This window comes from Microtus pennsylvanicus, chromosome 11 (genome assembly GCF_037038515.1).
Source record: "Microtus pennsylvanicus isolate mMicPen1 chromosome 11, mMicPen1.hap1, whole genome shotgun sequence".
In the NCBI taxonomy this organism is placed as follows: domain Eukaryota; kingdom Metazoa; phylum Chordata; class Mammalia; order Rodentia; family Cricetidae; genus Microtus; species Microtus pennsylvanicus.
The window spans coordinates 71,378,187-71,391,838 of record NC_134589.1 but is presented as its reverse complement, the minus strand read 5'-3'; the positions used below and the strand labels follow the sequence as shown (position 1 = coordinate 71,391,838).

General features: G+C 50.9%; 1 protein-coding gene across 2 annotated transcripts in view; it reads left to right on the top strand.

Annotated features, from left to right (window-relative positions):
* The window catches only part of Tbc1d9b (TBC1 domain family member 9B), a 38,543-nt gene that overhangs the window by 7,172 nt on the left and 17,719 nt on the right, over positions 1–13,652 (top strand). For both annotated transcript variants that reach the window (XM_075992789.1, XM_075992788.1), the window contains exons 3-7: positions 3,203–3,321; positions 7,934–8,162; positions 9,096–9,354; positions 10,797–11,004; positions 12,402–12,614. In XM_075992789.1, coding sequence (XP_075848904.1) covers positions 3,203–3,321; positions 7,934–8,162; positions 9,096–9,354; positions 10,797–11,004; positions 12,402–12,614 — 1,028 coding nt within the window. The remainder of the gene's footprint in view (positions 1–3,202; positions 3,322–7,933; positions 8,163–9,095; positions 9,355–10,796; positions 11,005–12,401; positions 12,615–13,652) is intronic.

Below are 13,652 nucleotides of genomic sequence, written 5' to 3'. Positions count from 1 at the left end.
ATAGAGGACTACTCGCTCAATGGTAGTTGTACAGCACTTGCCTAGCATGTGTGAGATGCTGGGTTGAAGCTCAGCTCAGGAGGGGGGGGGAGTGTGTAGCCCTCAAAATTGGACCCTGGCTTCAAGGTGGAGGTTAGAGGATCAAGGGATTAAAACCACAGGCAGGTGGCAACCTGGAAATAGTCCTTCTGCCCCAGGTAATACTATAATCCCTCCTTGGCACCCTGAACAGCCGTGACCTGTGTCTATGTGAGCAAGTAAACTGTGTGCCCGAGGCCAAGGGGAGCAACCCAGCAAGACCTAGATCTCCTGGTTTTCAGACCCACAGTGGGGATTGGGGGCCTACAGGGATTACCTTCAGGAGATAGGGGTTCCTTGTAGGGTGTGTTCCACCCAAGTGGGGTCCAGGAAATTTATGTGCCTTGATCACAGGGAGACAACTTTCACTTTTTAAAAAGTTGACTTAGTGTATGTTCACATGTGTGTATGCACACATGCTCTGTACACCAGACTCACGAGCCCAGAAGCGCCAGGTCAATTGTCTATGTCTGTCTGTGTCTCTCTGAAAAAGTGTTAGGATCACAGATGCAGGCCATCCAATCCTGCTCTTTCCACGAGTTCAGGGATCAACCTCAGGCCGTTCAGCTTGTATACCTAGTGCTCTTACCCACTGAGCCATCTTCCCGCCCAACAGTTACTTTACTTCAAGTTGCCTTGAAGAGCATCATCTCTGCCTCAGTGTGTCCTTTCTCAGGGAGCATACAGAAAAAGGCCATGACACCAGGGGCAGCGGCAGGGTAGCGGAGAGGAGAGTGGAGAGGAATGACAGCCCTTCAGTGCAGTGGGGCCTGGTGCTAAGAGAGGAGAGTGGAAAGGAATGACAGCCCTTCAGTGCAGTGGGGCCTGGTCCTAAGAAATCCTGGCCATGCTGCAGAACCCTAGTCCTTGGCTCACACCAAATGTCATCCCCATGCCTGCCCTGGTCTCACCTGTGCCTCCCTCCCCCACTGTCTCAGAAGCAGCTTGCCAACACCAGCTGTCCTGCTGGAACCTGCCCGGTGAATCCAGTCTCTCCCCTTGGTATTCAGGATGTCCAGCACCTGCCCACTGTCATTCCCCAGACTTCTCCCCAGCCATGCCCTGGTATGCAGCAACAGGCCCAGAGAACCTGTGGTTTCCCACAGCTCTCTGCTGGCTTCTGCGGTGTCCCTTCTGCTCTGCTGAGTACTCACCTAGATGTCACCTACCCAGCTTCCTCAGACCCACACACCACTCTTCCTGCTCCCCTGGGCTTGACCTGGCTACCCCACTGCTTTTACATGGAAGTCTGCCTGGTCAGATGGGAACTCCTGAGGATGAGAGCAGGCTAGACCAGGCAGCCTGGGCTTGCTGCGCGGCTCTGGCTAACGTGCTGAAACTCTGTCCCTCGGCGTCACACAGTAAGGCGTCTCCGAGGGTTCTGAGAAGTGAGATCCGTGGGCCGTTCTGAAAACAAGAGTGACACTCGGTAATCTGATTAGCTACAGCATGCTTTTTATCCCCAGTACCTGACAGAGATGGTGGAGTTTTTGTTCTTAATTTTAAATAAATGAGTTTCTCTTAACTGAACATACATATAAACATTTATAACCAAAATGCGAACAAACACAGACAGACAGAATGACAATTTCATCCGTCTAAGATCGCTGGGAATATGTGCATAAAAGAAATGATCCCGAGGGCTGGCGAGATGGCTCTGTGGTTAGAGCACCTGCCGCTCCTGAAAAGGACCCTGTTTGGTTTCCAGCACCCACATGGTGGCCCACAACCATCTAAAACTCCAGTTCCAGGAGATCCAACCCCTTTTGCTGACCTCTGGGTGCACACAAGTGGTGCATATACATGCAGGCAAAACATTTCCACACATACAATAATCTGGGCAGGGGTGGCCACGCCTTAAATTCCAGCACTTGGAAGGCAGAGGCAGACGGACAGTCTGGTCTACAGAGTGAGTCGCCTGACAGCCAGGGCTACATGAGGAAACCCTGTTGCAAAAAAAAAAATCTAAATTTAAGAAAATGAAATGAAAAAAGGAAGGAAGAAAATGAAATGATACTAAGAGTTGCGTCATGTCCGTTTAACTTCTGAATTTGAATGTGGGTTCTTGGCCCAAAACAGAAAAAAGCAGAAAGAAATCCCTTTCTACCAACCAGACCCTGGCCTCTAGGAGGTCGTAAGAGAAAGACAAACAGGAACGAAAATGGGGGAACTAAAAGGGGCTTGCAGGGAGGCAGTTCTGTGTGACTCACTGAGTTGTCTAGCAATTCCGGCTCACCACTTCCTGTGGGCAGCTTCCCGGAGGCCATCAAGGGAGAGGCTCCGCACTGTGGAATTCTGTGTCTGGTTAGTGAGTTGTGAATAAGAAGCAGACAAACCATCTCTAGCAAAGGCCATCCAGGCTGCGATGGAGCAGTGAGCTGGGCTGCGGGTGGGAGGGGGCAGAGACTACCAGGCCTAGCCAGGGAAGGGGTCAGGGTCCCCTGCTCAGCTGCTACAAGAGTGTTGCCGATTAGAAAAGGGTGCCTTCTTCAGGGCTGGGGGTGTGGCTCAGTAGTGAAGCATTTTCCCAAGATACCCTAGGTTGGTTCTATCTTCTGGTTCATCTTGTGTGGGCATAGTTGCATTTCCTGCCAAGGTCCGCCCTAGCACAGCTGAGAAGAATATAGAATGTTCCCTCCTCCCATCCTTGTAGTCCATTCTGAGAGGTCTCTAAGCCCTCGATAGGAGCCCACAATCCCCAGCCCTCGGGAGTATTGCTACACTGCCTTCTCCAAGGCCGCTTACTTCCTCTGGACCTGCAGTGCTCAGGCGGACACTGTGGTGGGGGAGGCCAGCAGGAGACGTGAGGTGGGCAGTACCCATATGCCTGCCCTGCAGAGATTCTGTCAGCTGGACAAAGAAGCTGGATGAGTTCACAAGCCTGTGGCACATAGATTGGTTGTCTCTAGAAGGACAGGGATACAGAGCCGGGTGTCCCCCTTGGTGCTGAGGAGGAAGGGTTCTGTAGTTCTGGCTTTCTGTGTTTATGGCCTCTGCTGTAATAGGAAGTTTAAGCAGGAAAGGTTAATCTGTACTGAAGATCGTGATTCCCCAAATAGAGAACCTGGGACCCACCTCTCCGCTTTGAGTCTCGAGACCTCATGATTTCATCTCACTCAACTAGGTTCTTCCCGCAAAGAGATCACCAAACACTGGGAATGGCTGGAAAACAACTTGCTTCAGACACTGTCCATCTTCGACAGCGAGGAAGACATCACCACCTTCGTCAAGGGCAAGATACACGTAAGGCTCAGGTCCCCCTGACAGCCCTCGCTCTCTTTGTGGGGTGGTAGTTGCCGCACACAGTTGATGCTCGGTGTCTGTGGGCCGTGCTTCTATGGCTCCAGAAAACCTGAGGAAAAGAATTACATCTGCGCTGAACAGAGACTTCCATTGTCAGTCTGTCGTAAGCATCCAGCAGAGCGGAGCATTCCTGCTGCGCTGCATGCTGTAAGATGAGCTGAAGCGTGTGGGAGGGTGGGCACAGGCTGCATGGAAACCCTGTCCTTTTATAGAAGAAACTTAAACATACACAGATTCGTGTCTCTGGGCGTCCTAGACCCAGTGCCCTAAAGAGCTGTCCCATCTTTCGACAGCCTGATGTGGGCTTTGTTCCCATTTCACAGAAAGGAAACTGAAGCACCCTCTCATCCGTTGGTTGAAAGGGTCATGGAAGTGACTTCTACTGTTGTAGTTGGGATCGTGAATGTACGCCAAAGGCCATGGGTTGACTGTTTGTTTCTCAGCCCATGTTCTTATTAGAAATTGCTGGACTCTTTAGGAGAAGGGAACTCACAGAAGGCAATCAGACAGATGGAGAGGTGCCCTTGAATGGGGCTATTGGGACCCTGGGCCCTTCTCCATTGCTTCTTGTCAGCACGAGGTGGACAGCCCTCTGGCTATGCACTCTCCACCATGGTGTGCTGTGCCATCGCAGTCTCAAAGCAACAGGGTGATACAGTCATGGGCTGAAAATTCTGGATCCATCAGACATCATCTTTTAACCTTAGAGTTAAACAGTGCATACCAGCCATGTGTGGTGGCGCATATCTTTAATCTCAGCACTTGGGAGGCAGAGGCAGGTGGATTTCTGTGAGTTCGAGGCCAGCCTGGTCTACGGAGTGAGTTCCAAGATAGCTAGAGCTATTATATAGAGAAACCCTGTCTTGAAAAACAAACAAACATCAACAAAAGGCCCCTAGCTTTTTATGCAGCAATTCTTGGGGGGGTGCCCTGTGGTGTCGTCATAGAGGCAAAGTGATTGACACGTGTTGCTGTGCTTTCTGCAGCCTCAATTAGCCCAAGCACTGGAAGCAGTGGCTCCCAGCCCCATAAGAAACCAACGCTCTTCCTTCCTCTGCAGTCTGGAAACAGTGATCTTGCAAGCCCTTTCCAGTACTTTCTAAGTGCTTATTCTGTTCAGTGCATTATCTTCAGGGGACTTATTACGTCATGCATGGTGTGCTTAATGGAATATTTTATAGCCAAGTAATAATTATGGAGCCAAACATGGTAGCACACACCTGTGATCCCACCACTCAGGAGGCAAGTCGAAGCCTGTGAGTTCCAGACCAGCCTGGGCTGCATTGAGATTCCCAGGCAGACCCTTGCTGTGCAGAGTTTGACAGCGCAAAGTTGCTTTCAGTAAGTCTTGTGAATTCATCCCATTGGAACACCGTAGACCTGGACAGACTGGACTGAGTTTCTTAGCTCTTCTGTGCACACACTGGGGTTCTAGGCAGGACCTGTGTTGTCTGACAGCTCCAGGGAAGCAGGCAAAGCCAAGCTGCTACTTTCCTGTTGAGGGGTAGTAGTAGTAACGGTAGCTGCCTTATCAAATATCTTCTAAATGCTAGCCCTAACAGTCACATCAGCAGAACACTAACGTTTGGAATGACTCAGACCTCAAAGAAGAAAGGACATCAGTTCACTTTTTGTTAACTGTAGCAAGTATAATCAGCTTATAAAGCTAAAAGGAATTTGGGGGGTTTTTTTGTTTTATTTTATTTTTTTGTTTTAATATACAGTTGAGGTGGGTTTTGCCCTGCTTGGTACATCATGGTCCAAGTATGTGACCAGGCAAAGCTGCTCAACTCACAGCCAAGACATGGAAGGGAATTAGGGTGCCCGTACTACCTCGGCTAGCCTAGAACTCACTCTATAGACTACACTAGCTTCAAACTCACAGCCATCTGCCTGTGAGTCTGAGAGCCACCATGCCCAACGATCCCTGTATCCTCATGAAGGCATGTCCCCGGTGACCACTGGGTCCCACCTCTTATGGGTCCACCACACCAACTCACAGTCGTGCTGGGAAGGGGATGAGGCCTCCAAGCAGCCTTTGGAGATCGCAGGATAGCCCATGGAAGTTAGGAAACAAAACTGAACAAGGGGGCTGGTAGGTGGCTTAGCAGGTAAAGTTCTCACCTTGTAAATGCAAGGATTGGAGTTCAAATTTCCTGTATCAATGTAAATGCTGAGTGGCCATGGCATCCTGCTGATAATCCCAGTACCAGAAGGTGGAAGCATGGGTTCCCCTAAGCAAGCGGCCTAGCGAGACTAGCCAGTAGGTGGTTCTGGGCCCAAGACAGTGTATAGGGTAGAAGGCAATCAGGAACGACACCTGGCAGCAACCGCCTGCCTCCACACACGTGCACACCTGTGAACATACAACAGAAAAGCCATCTGAATAATGGTTGAAATGCTATCTACTGTAATTGGTGCGAGGCAGCAGCAGTGCAGAGAAGGGACTTTTAAATGTTAGGGAAGACTAGGGTGACGTCAATGGGCCAGGTGTCCTATTTAGGAAGTTAAAAGCCAACTCTAGAGAAACCAGGAAGTTAGAAGGAAGTTGAAAGTCTAAAACCAAAGCTAATTCCTTAAAAAAAAAAACCAAGAGAATAAAAGAGTAGGGGATGGATCCAGAAACATACGGGACCCAGGGTGAAGAGAGCCTCCAGCAACCCGCGTGGGAGAGGGAGTGTGAAGAGGAAAGCAGGAAAGAAGGAATAGCAGAAGCAGCTGTGGGACTTGGTAGGAGGCATGACTTGGCCTACCCTCGAATATAGCTTACTCATGTGGAGAATGGAAAAGGAAGGAAGAGGTACTGACTCGTTCTGTGTCAACTTGACACAAGCTAGAGTCAGAGAAGGGGGAGCCTCAGTTGAGGAAATGCCTCCATGAGATCCAGCCATTGTGCGTTTTCTTAATTAGTGATCGGTGGTGCATGGTGCCAGGCTGAGCAAGCCAGCCTAAGCAAGTCAGTAAGCAGCTCCCCCCCATGGCCTCTGCATCAGCTCCTGCCTCCGGGTTCCTGTCCTGCTTGAGTTCCTGTGCTGACTTCCTTTGGTCATGGCCAGCGGTGAGGAAGTATAAACTGAACAAACTCTTTTCTCCACAAGTTGCTTTTGGGTCATGGTGTTTTGTTGCAGCAATAGAAACCCTAAGACAGACACCTAGGCCCTGAGAGGTGGTGCAGCTGGGAAAGTCACTTGATGTGCAAGCCCAGCAACCCGAGTTCTACGGCTGGAACCCGCATGGGTAGGAGGGAAGAACCAACTCCCCAAAGTTGTTCTTACCTACCTGTGCACACACACCGTGCACACATACACACACATAATAAGTGGAAATCTGATCCTGATATTTAGCCTAAATAACTATATTTAAAAACAACTAAGTCAGCCATTTAAAAATCTACCCTGTGATTTTGACAGGTAAGGAAGGACTGGTACTCTGGGCAGAGATTGGGGAGCTGTCGAAGTCACAGGGCTGCCGACTCCAGTGGGGACGTCAGAGGGCAAGGCAGAGGGACTGTTGTCAGCCTCCACTCCCTGCTCTTAGGTCTCCCGGGCGCTCCACAGGGGAGGGAGTGTTAGCTACCAGCCGAAACCTAGGAAAGGGGCCTGCAGGGAAGGACCGCCTGGAACTCCAGCTCCAGGGAATCCAGCACCCTCTCCTAGCCTCCGTAGGCACTGCTACACATGGCAAACATTCACACACACAAATAAGAAAGTAAGTCTTTAAAAAAAGAAAATGTCAGGGCTGGAGAAATGACTCAGAGGTTAAGAGCACTGATTACTCTTCCAGAGGTTCTGAGTTCAGTTCCCAGCAACTTCATGGTGACTCACAACCATCTGTAATAGGATCTGATGCTCCCTTCTGACATGCAGGCATACATAAAACACACTCATACATAAAATATAAATAAATGTCATAACGAAACCCACTCCTTTGTAAGCTAATGTTGAAAATTAACTGAGGGCCAGGAATGTGGCTCAGAGTTCGGCTGAGCATGCATAAGGCTCTAGGTTTGATCCTAGCCCCACCTAAACCAAGTGTGTGGCAGATGCCTGTAATCTCAGCATTCGGGCCGTAAGACAGAGGATTGGGTTTACCTACATGGAGAGTTTGAAGTCAGCCTAGACTGTTTGAGACTCCCCAACACCCCCCTCAAAAATTGTTTGAGGGGGTTTAGAGATGAGCCTATCCTGGAACTCACTCTGTAGACCAGACTGGCCTCGAACTCACAGAGATCCACCTGCCTCTGTCTCCCAAGTGCCGGGATTTTAGGCATGTACCACCGCCACTGCCTAATTTTCTTTGGGGGGGGGGTTCAAGACAGGGTTTCTCTGTGTAGCTTTGGAGACTGCCCTGGAACTCGCTCTGTAGACCAAACTGGCCTCGAACTCACTGAGATCTGCCTGTCTCTGCCTCCCGAATGCTGAGGTTAAAAGCATGTGCCTCCACTGCCTTAATTAACGAAACAAGTCCTAGATTCTGGGTTCCTGGCCTCTCTGCTCCTTTCTGGGACTGCTCCAACAGGTGCAGTGGCCAAAGCCCTGTTGTTCCCCCCTAGGGTATCATTGCAGAAGAGAACAAGAACCTGCAGCCCCAGGGGGATGAGGACCCTGGGAAATTTAAGGAGGCAGAGCTAAAGATGCGGAAGCAGTTCGGCATGCCGGAGGGCGAGAAGCTGGTCAACTACTACTCCTGTAGTTTCTGGAAGGGCCGAGTGCCACGGCAGGGCTGGCTCTACCTGACTGTCAACCACCTGTGCTTCTACTCCTTCCTGCTGGGGAAGGAAGGTAAGGGGGGCGGAAGGCACACCTTCATCTAGTTCCCCACCCATACGCAGCTCCCCTTGCTTCCCTAAATTCACTGCCTCTCCAAAGTGCCCACATTCCTAGTGCAGCCCCTTTCTTTCTTTCTGTACCCAGCTCTTTTGTCTCGTTAAACCTTGGTGCCACCTCAGGTGATGAGCGCACCCAGGCAACACCTGCGCCTGGCAACGCTGCATCCACGCCCACTGTTGCTGTTGCAGTAACTGAGGCCTCCTGCTTTTCACTTCCGGTGTTGTGCTCAGTGGCACGGCTTCCTCAAGTGCTTTTAGATCATGTAGAGCCTCAGGTATAGGCCACTGTCACCTACCACAGGTTCTCCCTGCAGAATACCCTGACCTCAGGAGGCAAGGCGCAATCCCAGTGTAATTCAGTTCTCCCTGCTGTTGCTTTCACCCCAGAAGGAACTTCCAAGTCTACCGCTATCTCGATTGGCGGGTGTCAGCGCTAGTTCCTGAGCCCACCTCCCGCCCTGCCCTCTTTGACCTCCTTCTGCCCTAACTGTTTACCTGTCGAGACTGCAGTGGCCAGTCTTCTCCTCTGTGGAGACTGATACCCTTTTCTGTGCCAATCTTACCATGTTGAGATTCGGTTCCTACCCCAGTAAGGTCCCTTGGGGCCAGAATCTTAGCTAGTTCTCTGCATATTTGCACCTTTTCCTCCTCATCCACCTGGGGCAAACATTCACTAAGGTTGGTCTTGGAGCAACATGAACCCGACCCCGAGGGGCTGGTACCTCCTCGTGGATCACGTATCTCACTTAGTATGACTAGGCTCAGCATGGAGGGGTGGAAGTAGATAGTGTCCTTGGGAAGCAATCCAGGCGAGGCTCTGAAAGGGAGCGGGAGTCTCACTTTGTCCACTTGTAATGGATGCTGTGTTTGTCCCTGTTGTTATCAGTGAGTCTGGTGGTACAGTGGGTGGATGTCACACGCCTAGAGAAGAACGCCACTCTGCTCTTCCCCGAGAGCATACGTGTGGACACGCGGGACCAGGAACTGTTCTTCTCCATGTTCCTTAACATCGGTGAGACCTTCAAGCTCATGGAACAGCTGGCCAACCTGGCCATGCGGCAGCTGCTGGACAGTGAAGGCTTCCTGGAGGACAAGGCCCTGCCTAGGCCCATCCGGCCGCATAAGAACATCTCAGCTCTAAAGCGGTACGCCACCCTCCCAAGGAATGGGGAGATCCCGCAGCAGTGAGAATGGTTCCCTTGGGCTAGGTCCACTAACCCTGCCGGGTGTCCAACACATGTCCTCCCAGGCCCGCTACTTGGGAAAGAAGCCACAGACAGACCATGATAGTATTGTATTGAGAGAGCCACGAATACCACCATGGGGAGAAAGCTCCTTGTGCAGGGAGTAGTCTCACCATCTCTTGTCTCAGATCAGGAGGCTGAGTGACAAGAGCCGTCCCTCAACCAGGAAGCAGTGGAGTTAGAATGTAGACCACCCTCGTCAGAATGCACTAAGATTCCCAGGAGGCCGCCCCGGAAGTCTTTGGTGAATGAGTGCTGGGGTTGCAGCGATGGGTGTGCATGTGTCCTCAGGTCCAAAGCTAGCAAAGGAGACCGCCCCTGTAGAGCTGAGGTCACCGCCATTCTGCCCCTACAGGTGGCTGAAGAATGGATCAAGGTGACCAGCTCTGCAGATCACTTCTGTTTGGGCCTCAGGTTTTAGCCTCACGGGAAGAGCACTCATTTGAGTCAGATTGCAGAGGTTTTTCTGGGCTCCACAGTCAGGGTAAGCACTCCTGGACTCCACACTGGTGTTTGGAGACCTCATCTCAGTTAGATTACTTCCTAGGCTACACCCCTTCACCAGGTGTAGGCCTACCATGCACCTTCCAGGTCAGGATGTTATGACTATCTAGGAAGATAAGAAGCCGTGCTGGAACTTGGCAGGCAGTGAGTCTGACTATGTGCTCAGACTCTGGTTAGGCAGATATGAAGCTCTCTTGGTGGTCTGGAGAGATGGCTCGGGAGTAAGAGCACTGGTTACTCTTCCTGAGGACCCGGGTTCGATTCCCAGAACCCACATGATAGCTTACAACTGTCTGTACTTCTGGTTCCAGGAGATCTGACACCTTTATAAGATTTCACATAAAATAGCTGGGTGATGGTGGCACACACCTTTAATCCCGGGACTTGGGAGGCAGAGGCAGGTGGATCTCTGTGAGTTCGAGGTCAGCTTGGTCTACAAGAGCTAGTTCCAGGACAGGCTCCAAAGCTACAGAGAAACCCTGTCTCAAAAAACAACAACAACAAAAAAGCCACTGTTCACAGCCATCAGACATCTCTGCTCAGAGAGAGCCAGCGTACATTTTGGATTCAGCTCTTCTGCTCCTTGCTGGGGTATCTTGTCTGGGTTTCAAGGTGGGGTTAGCTCTTCCCTGGGGTCAAGAAGTAGCCTCAAAGCAAATTCCAGGACAGCCAGAACTATTACACAGAGAAATCCTTCTCAAAAAAAAAAAAAAAAAAAACTTCCCTTGAGTTCCAATTCCCAGGCATGACTTGCTCACTGGAAAACCCCAGAGATCTGGAATCCACTGTAAAACTGAGAAATGTTTGCCCTACTCCAGCTTCCCACTTTGTTTCCCCAGAGACCTGGACGCCCGAGCCAAGAACGAGTGCTACAGGGCCACGTTCCGGCTTCCCAAAGACGAGCGGCTGGATGGCCACACGGGCTGCACCCTGTGGACGCCGTTTAACAAGCTGCACATCCCCGGCCAGATGTTCATCTCCAATAACTACATCTGCTTTGCCAGCAAGGAGGAAGACGCGTGCCGTCTCATCATTCCTCTGAGGGAGGTGAGCACCTCTGGCCTGCATAGAGCTCTGCAGTCCATCAGGATGGAGGCTGGACCATCCTCCCAGCACATCCAGGGGGCCCACAGGCTCTTGGGTTCCACTCCCAGACATATCCTTCATGCCTTCCCTTTGCTAAGTGACGTTCTGCCATCCATTGCCCAGGGAGAAGCAATCACCCTTGGTTCTGCTCCCTGGATTTTGTGTTCCAACAGTGGTGTCCTGTCAGGACTCCCTCCCAAGTCTATCTCTGTCTCCACGGCCTCCTCAGGAAAGTCCCGACCACATCCAGTCCTCCTCCCAGTGTAGCCAGAAAAATTGGAGATGCCAGGCAGAGTTAGTGGTGCCCTGCCTAGGCTTCTCCAGCATCTTCTCCCTGTGCTCAGAAAACCCCCAACTACCTCTTGTGACCTCAGTATACCATCTGGCCTTCTCAGGCCTCCACACACCACAGACTGCATGTGACCACTCACACCTGCACACACACACACACACACAGATCTGTTCCTACATATACCCATATATCCACCACACATTCACCTATATGCTCTCCACACACTTTCACACATGTAAAACCCATATATGTCCCACACATGTGCATGTACATATGAATGCATATGTACACGTTCAGATACTTTTTTACTCATCACATGTAAATGCTGCAAAAAACCCATTTAGAGACAGACACAGCCCACCCCGCTCCATCTGATCTAGCTCCTGCACCCTCCACTCCGTCCCAGGCACCTCTCACGGTGGTGCTGGTCCCCTCTGTCCTGCCTCTCGCCCAGCTCCTTACCTGATGAGTCACTGCCTCTCCAGAGACACCGTCAGTAACAAGCGTGACTGCCTGGCCTTCCCCGTTGCCAACATTGACCCCTGCTGACCAGGCCTAGCTTGTGTGCCCATTGTTTGCCCCCTGCTGGAGCTGGGCTGCACTCACTGCAGGCTGAAAGTCTGCCCCACGTCTGTGCACCTGTGCTGCTCTTTCTACGCATTGCAGTCGGAGCCAAGCTTTGCAGAAGCTGCCAGAAAGTGTTCCCTGGCAGGGGCTGTGGGCAGCCTTGCAGTTGAGGGGCCGCTCACATGTTTTAGAGGGCACAGCTATGAGTTATCTTTTAAAAGCCAGTAGGGACAGCAGCAGTGCTAAGCATTTACGTTTTTCATTGTCGTCTCCACAGAGGCCATGCAAGGCCATGGCGCTCACCCTTCTGTGACACGAGAAACTGAGACTTAGACACACAAGTATCTTGCACAGAATCACAAGTGCCCATGGCAGGAACCTAATCCAGTTGGGCCACTCAGTGCCCCATTGCACCGTGCCCAGGAGAGGGCGCCCTAAGGCCACTGTGGTTCAGCATCCTAAGACACAGACACCCCAAAACATTCTTTCGCTGCCTTAGGTGACCATTGTGGAGAAAGCTGACAGCTCCAGCGTCCTGCCCAGCCCTCTGTCTATCAGCACCAAGAGTAAAATGACCTTTCTGTTTGCCAACCTGAAAGACCGTGACTTTCTGGTTCAGAGGATCTCTGACTTCCTCCAGAAAACTCCGTCTAAGCAGCTAGGCAGCAACACTGGGGGAGCAAAGGCCAACATTGTGGACCCAGGCCCAGAGGTAAGGAAGGAACAGAAGGGTCAAATCCAGATGAAGAGCCTCCAAGTGCCCTCATCCGCTCTCCCCTGAGCCCAGCCCTGTGGTGCATGCTGTGGGAGCCATGCTGGAGGGTGACTCACAGCCCCTGTGTTCTATAGAGAACAAAACAGTTCCACTACAAAGAGGTACCTGAACCAAGGGCAGTGAAGTATCCCTGTAATCCTAACACTTCATAGGCTGAGATAGGAAGATCACAAGTCCAAGGCCAGCCCAGAGAACTGGTAAGACCCTGTCTGAAAAACCAAGGACTAGGGATACAGCTTGCACATGGCCCTAGGTTCCATCTCCAGTATCACCAGAAAGGAAGGAAGGTGGTGGTACTGCCCCACCTTCACAGGACTCTGTACCTTGAGTGACAGGGCCAGAGCAAGTCAAGCCTTTCCTGAGCACTCATCATGGCTTCATCTCCGTGGTATTTCATTTCTGCTGGATGCTAGCATCTGACTTGCCCTTGCAGGCACCATGCATAAGACAGTGATCAAGTTAGACAAAACACACGCTCTAATGCTCAACATGGCAGCGATTTGTAATCCCAGAACCTGGAAGACAGATAAAAGATCACTATAAGTTCAAAGCTAGCCTGAGATTACATATATGTATGTATGTATGTATGTATGTATGTATGTGTGTATATGTATATATCGAGTTCCAGAACAGAACAGTCATGACCACATAGGGAGACCCTGTCTCAAACAGCAAAGGGGGGCTGGAGAGATGCTCTGCCGTTAAGAGCACTCCTTGCTCTCCTGGAGGACCTGAGTTTAGTACCCAGCACCCATCAAGCAGCTCACAACCACCTGTAACTCCAGCTTCAGGCACCCACCGATACACATAATACACAGAAAATTAAATTTAAAAGTATTTAAAAAGACCAAAAGAACCAAAAACTCATACTCTCGTGGAATTTAATATATTGTAGGCCCATGGATAAAAACAAAACAGAAGAAAAAAAATAAAACAGGATACCTTGAAATTCCATACGAATTTGAGGGTGAATTT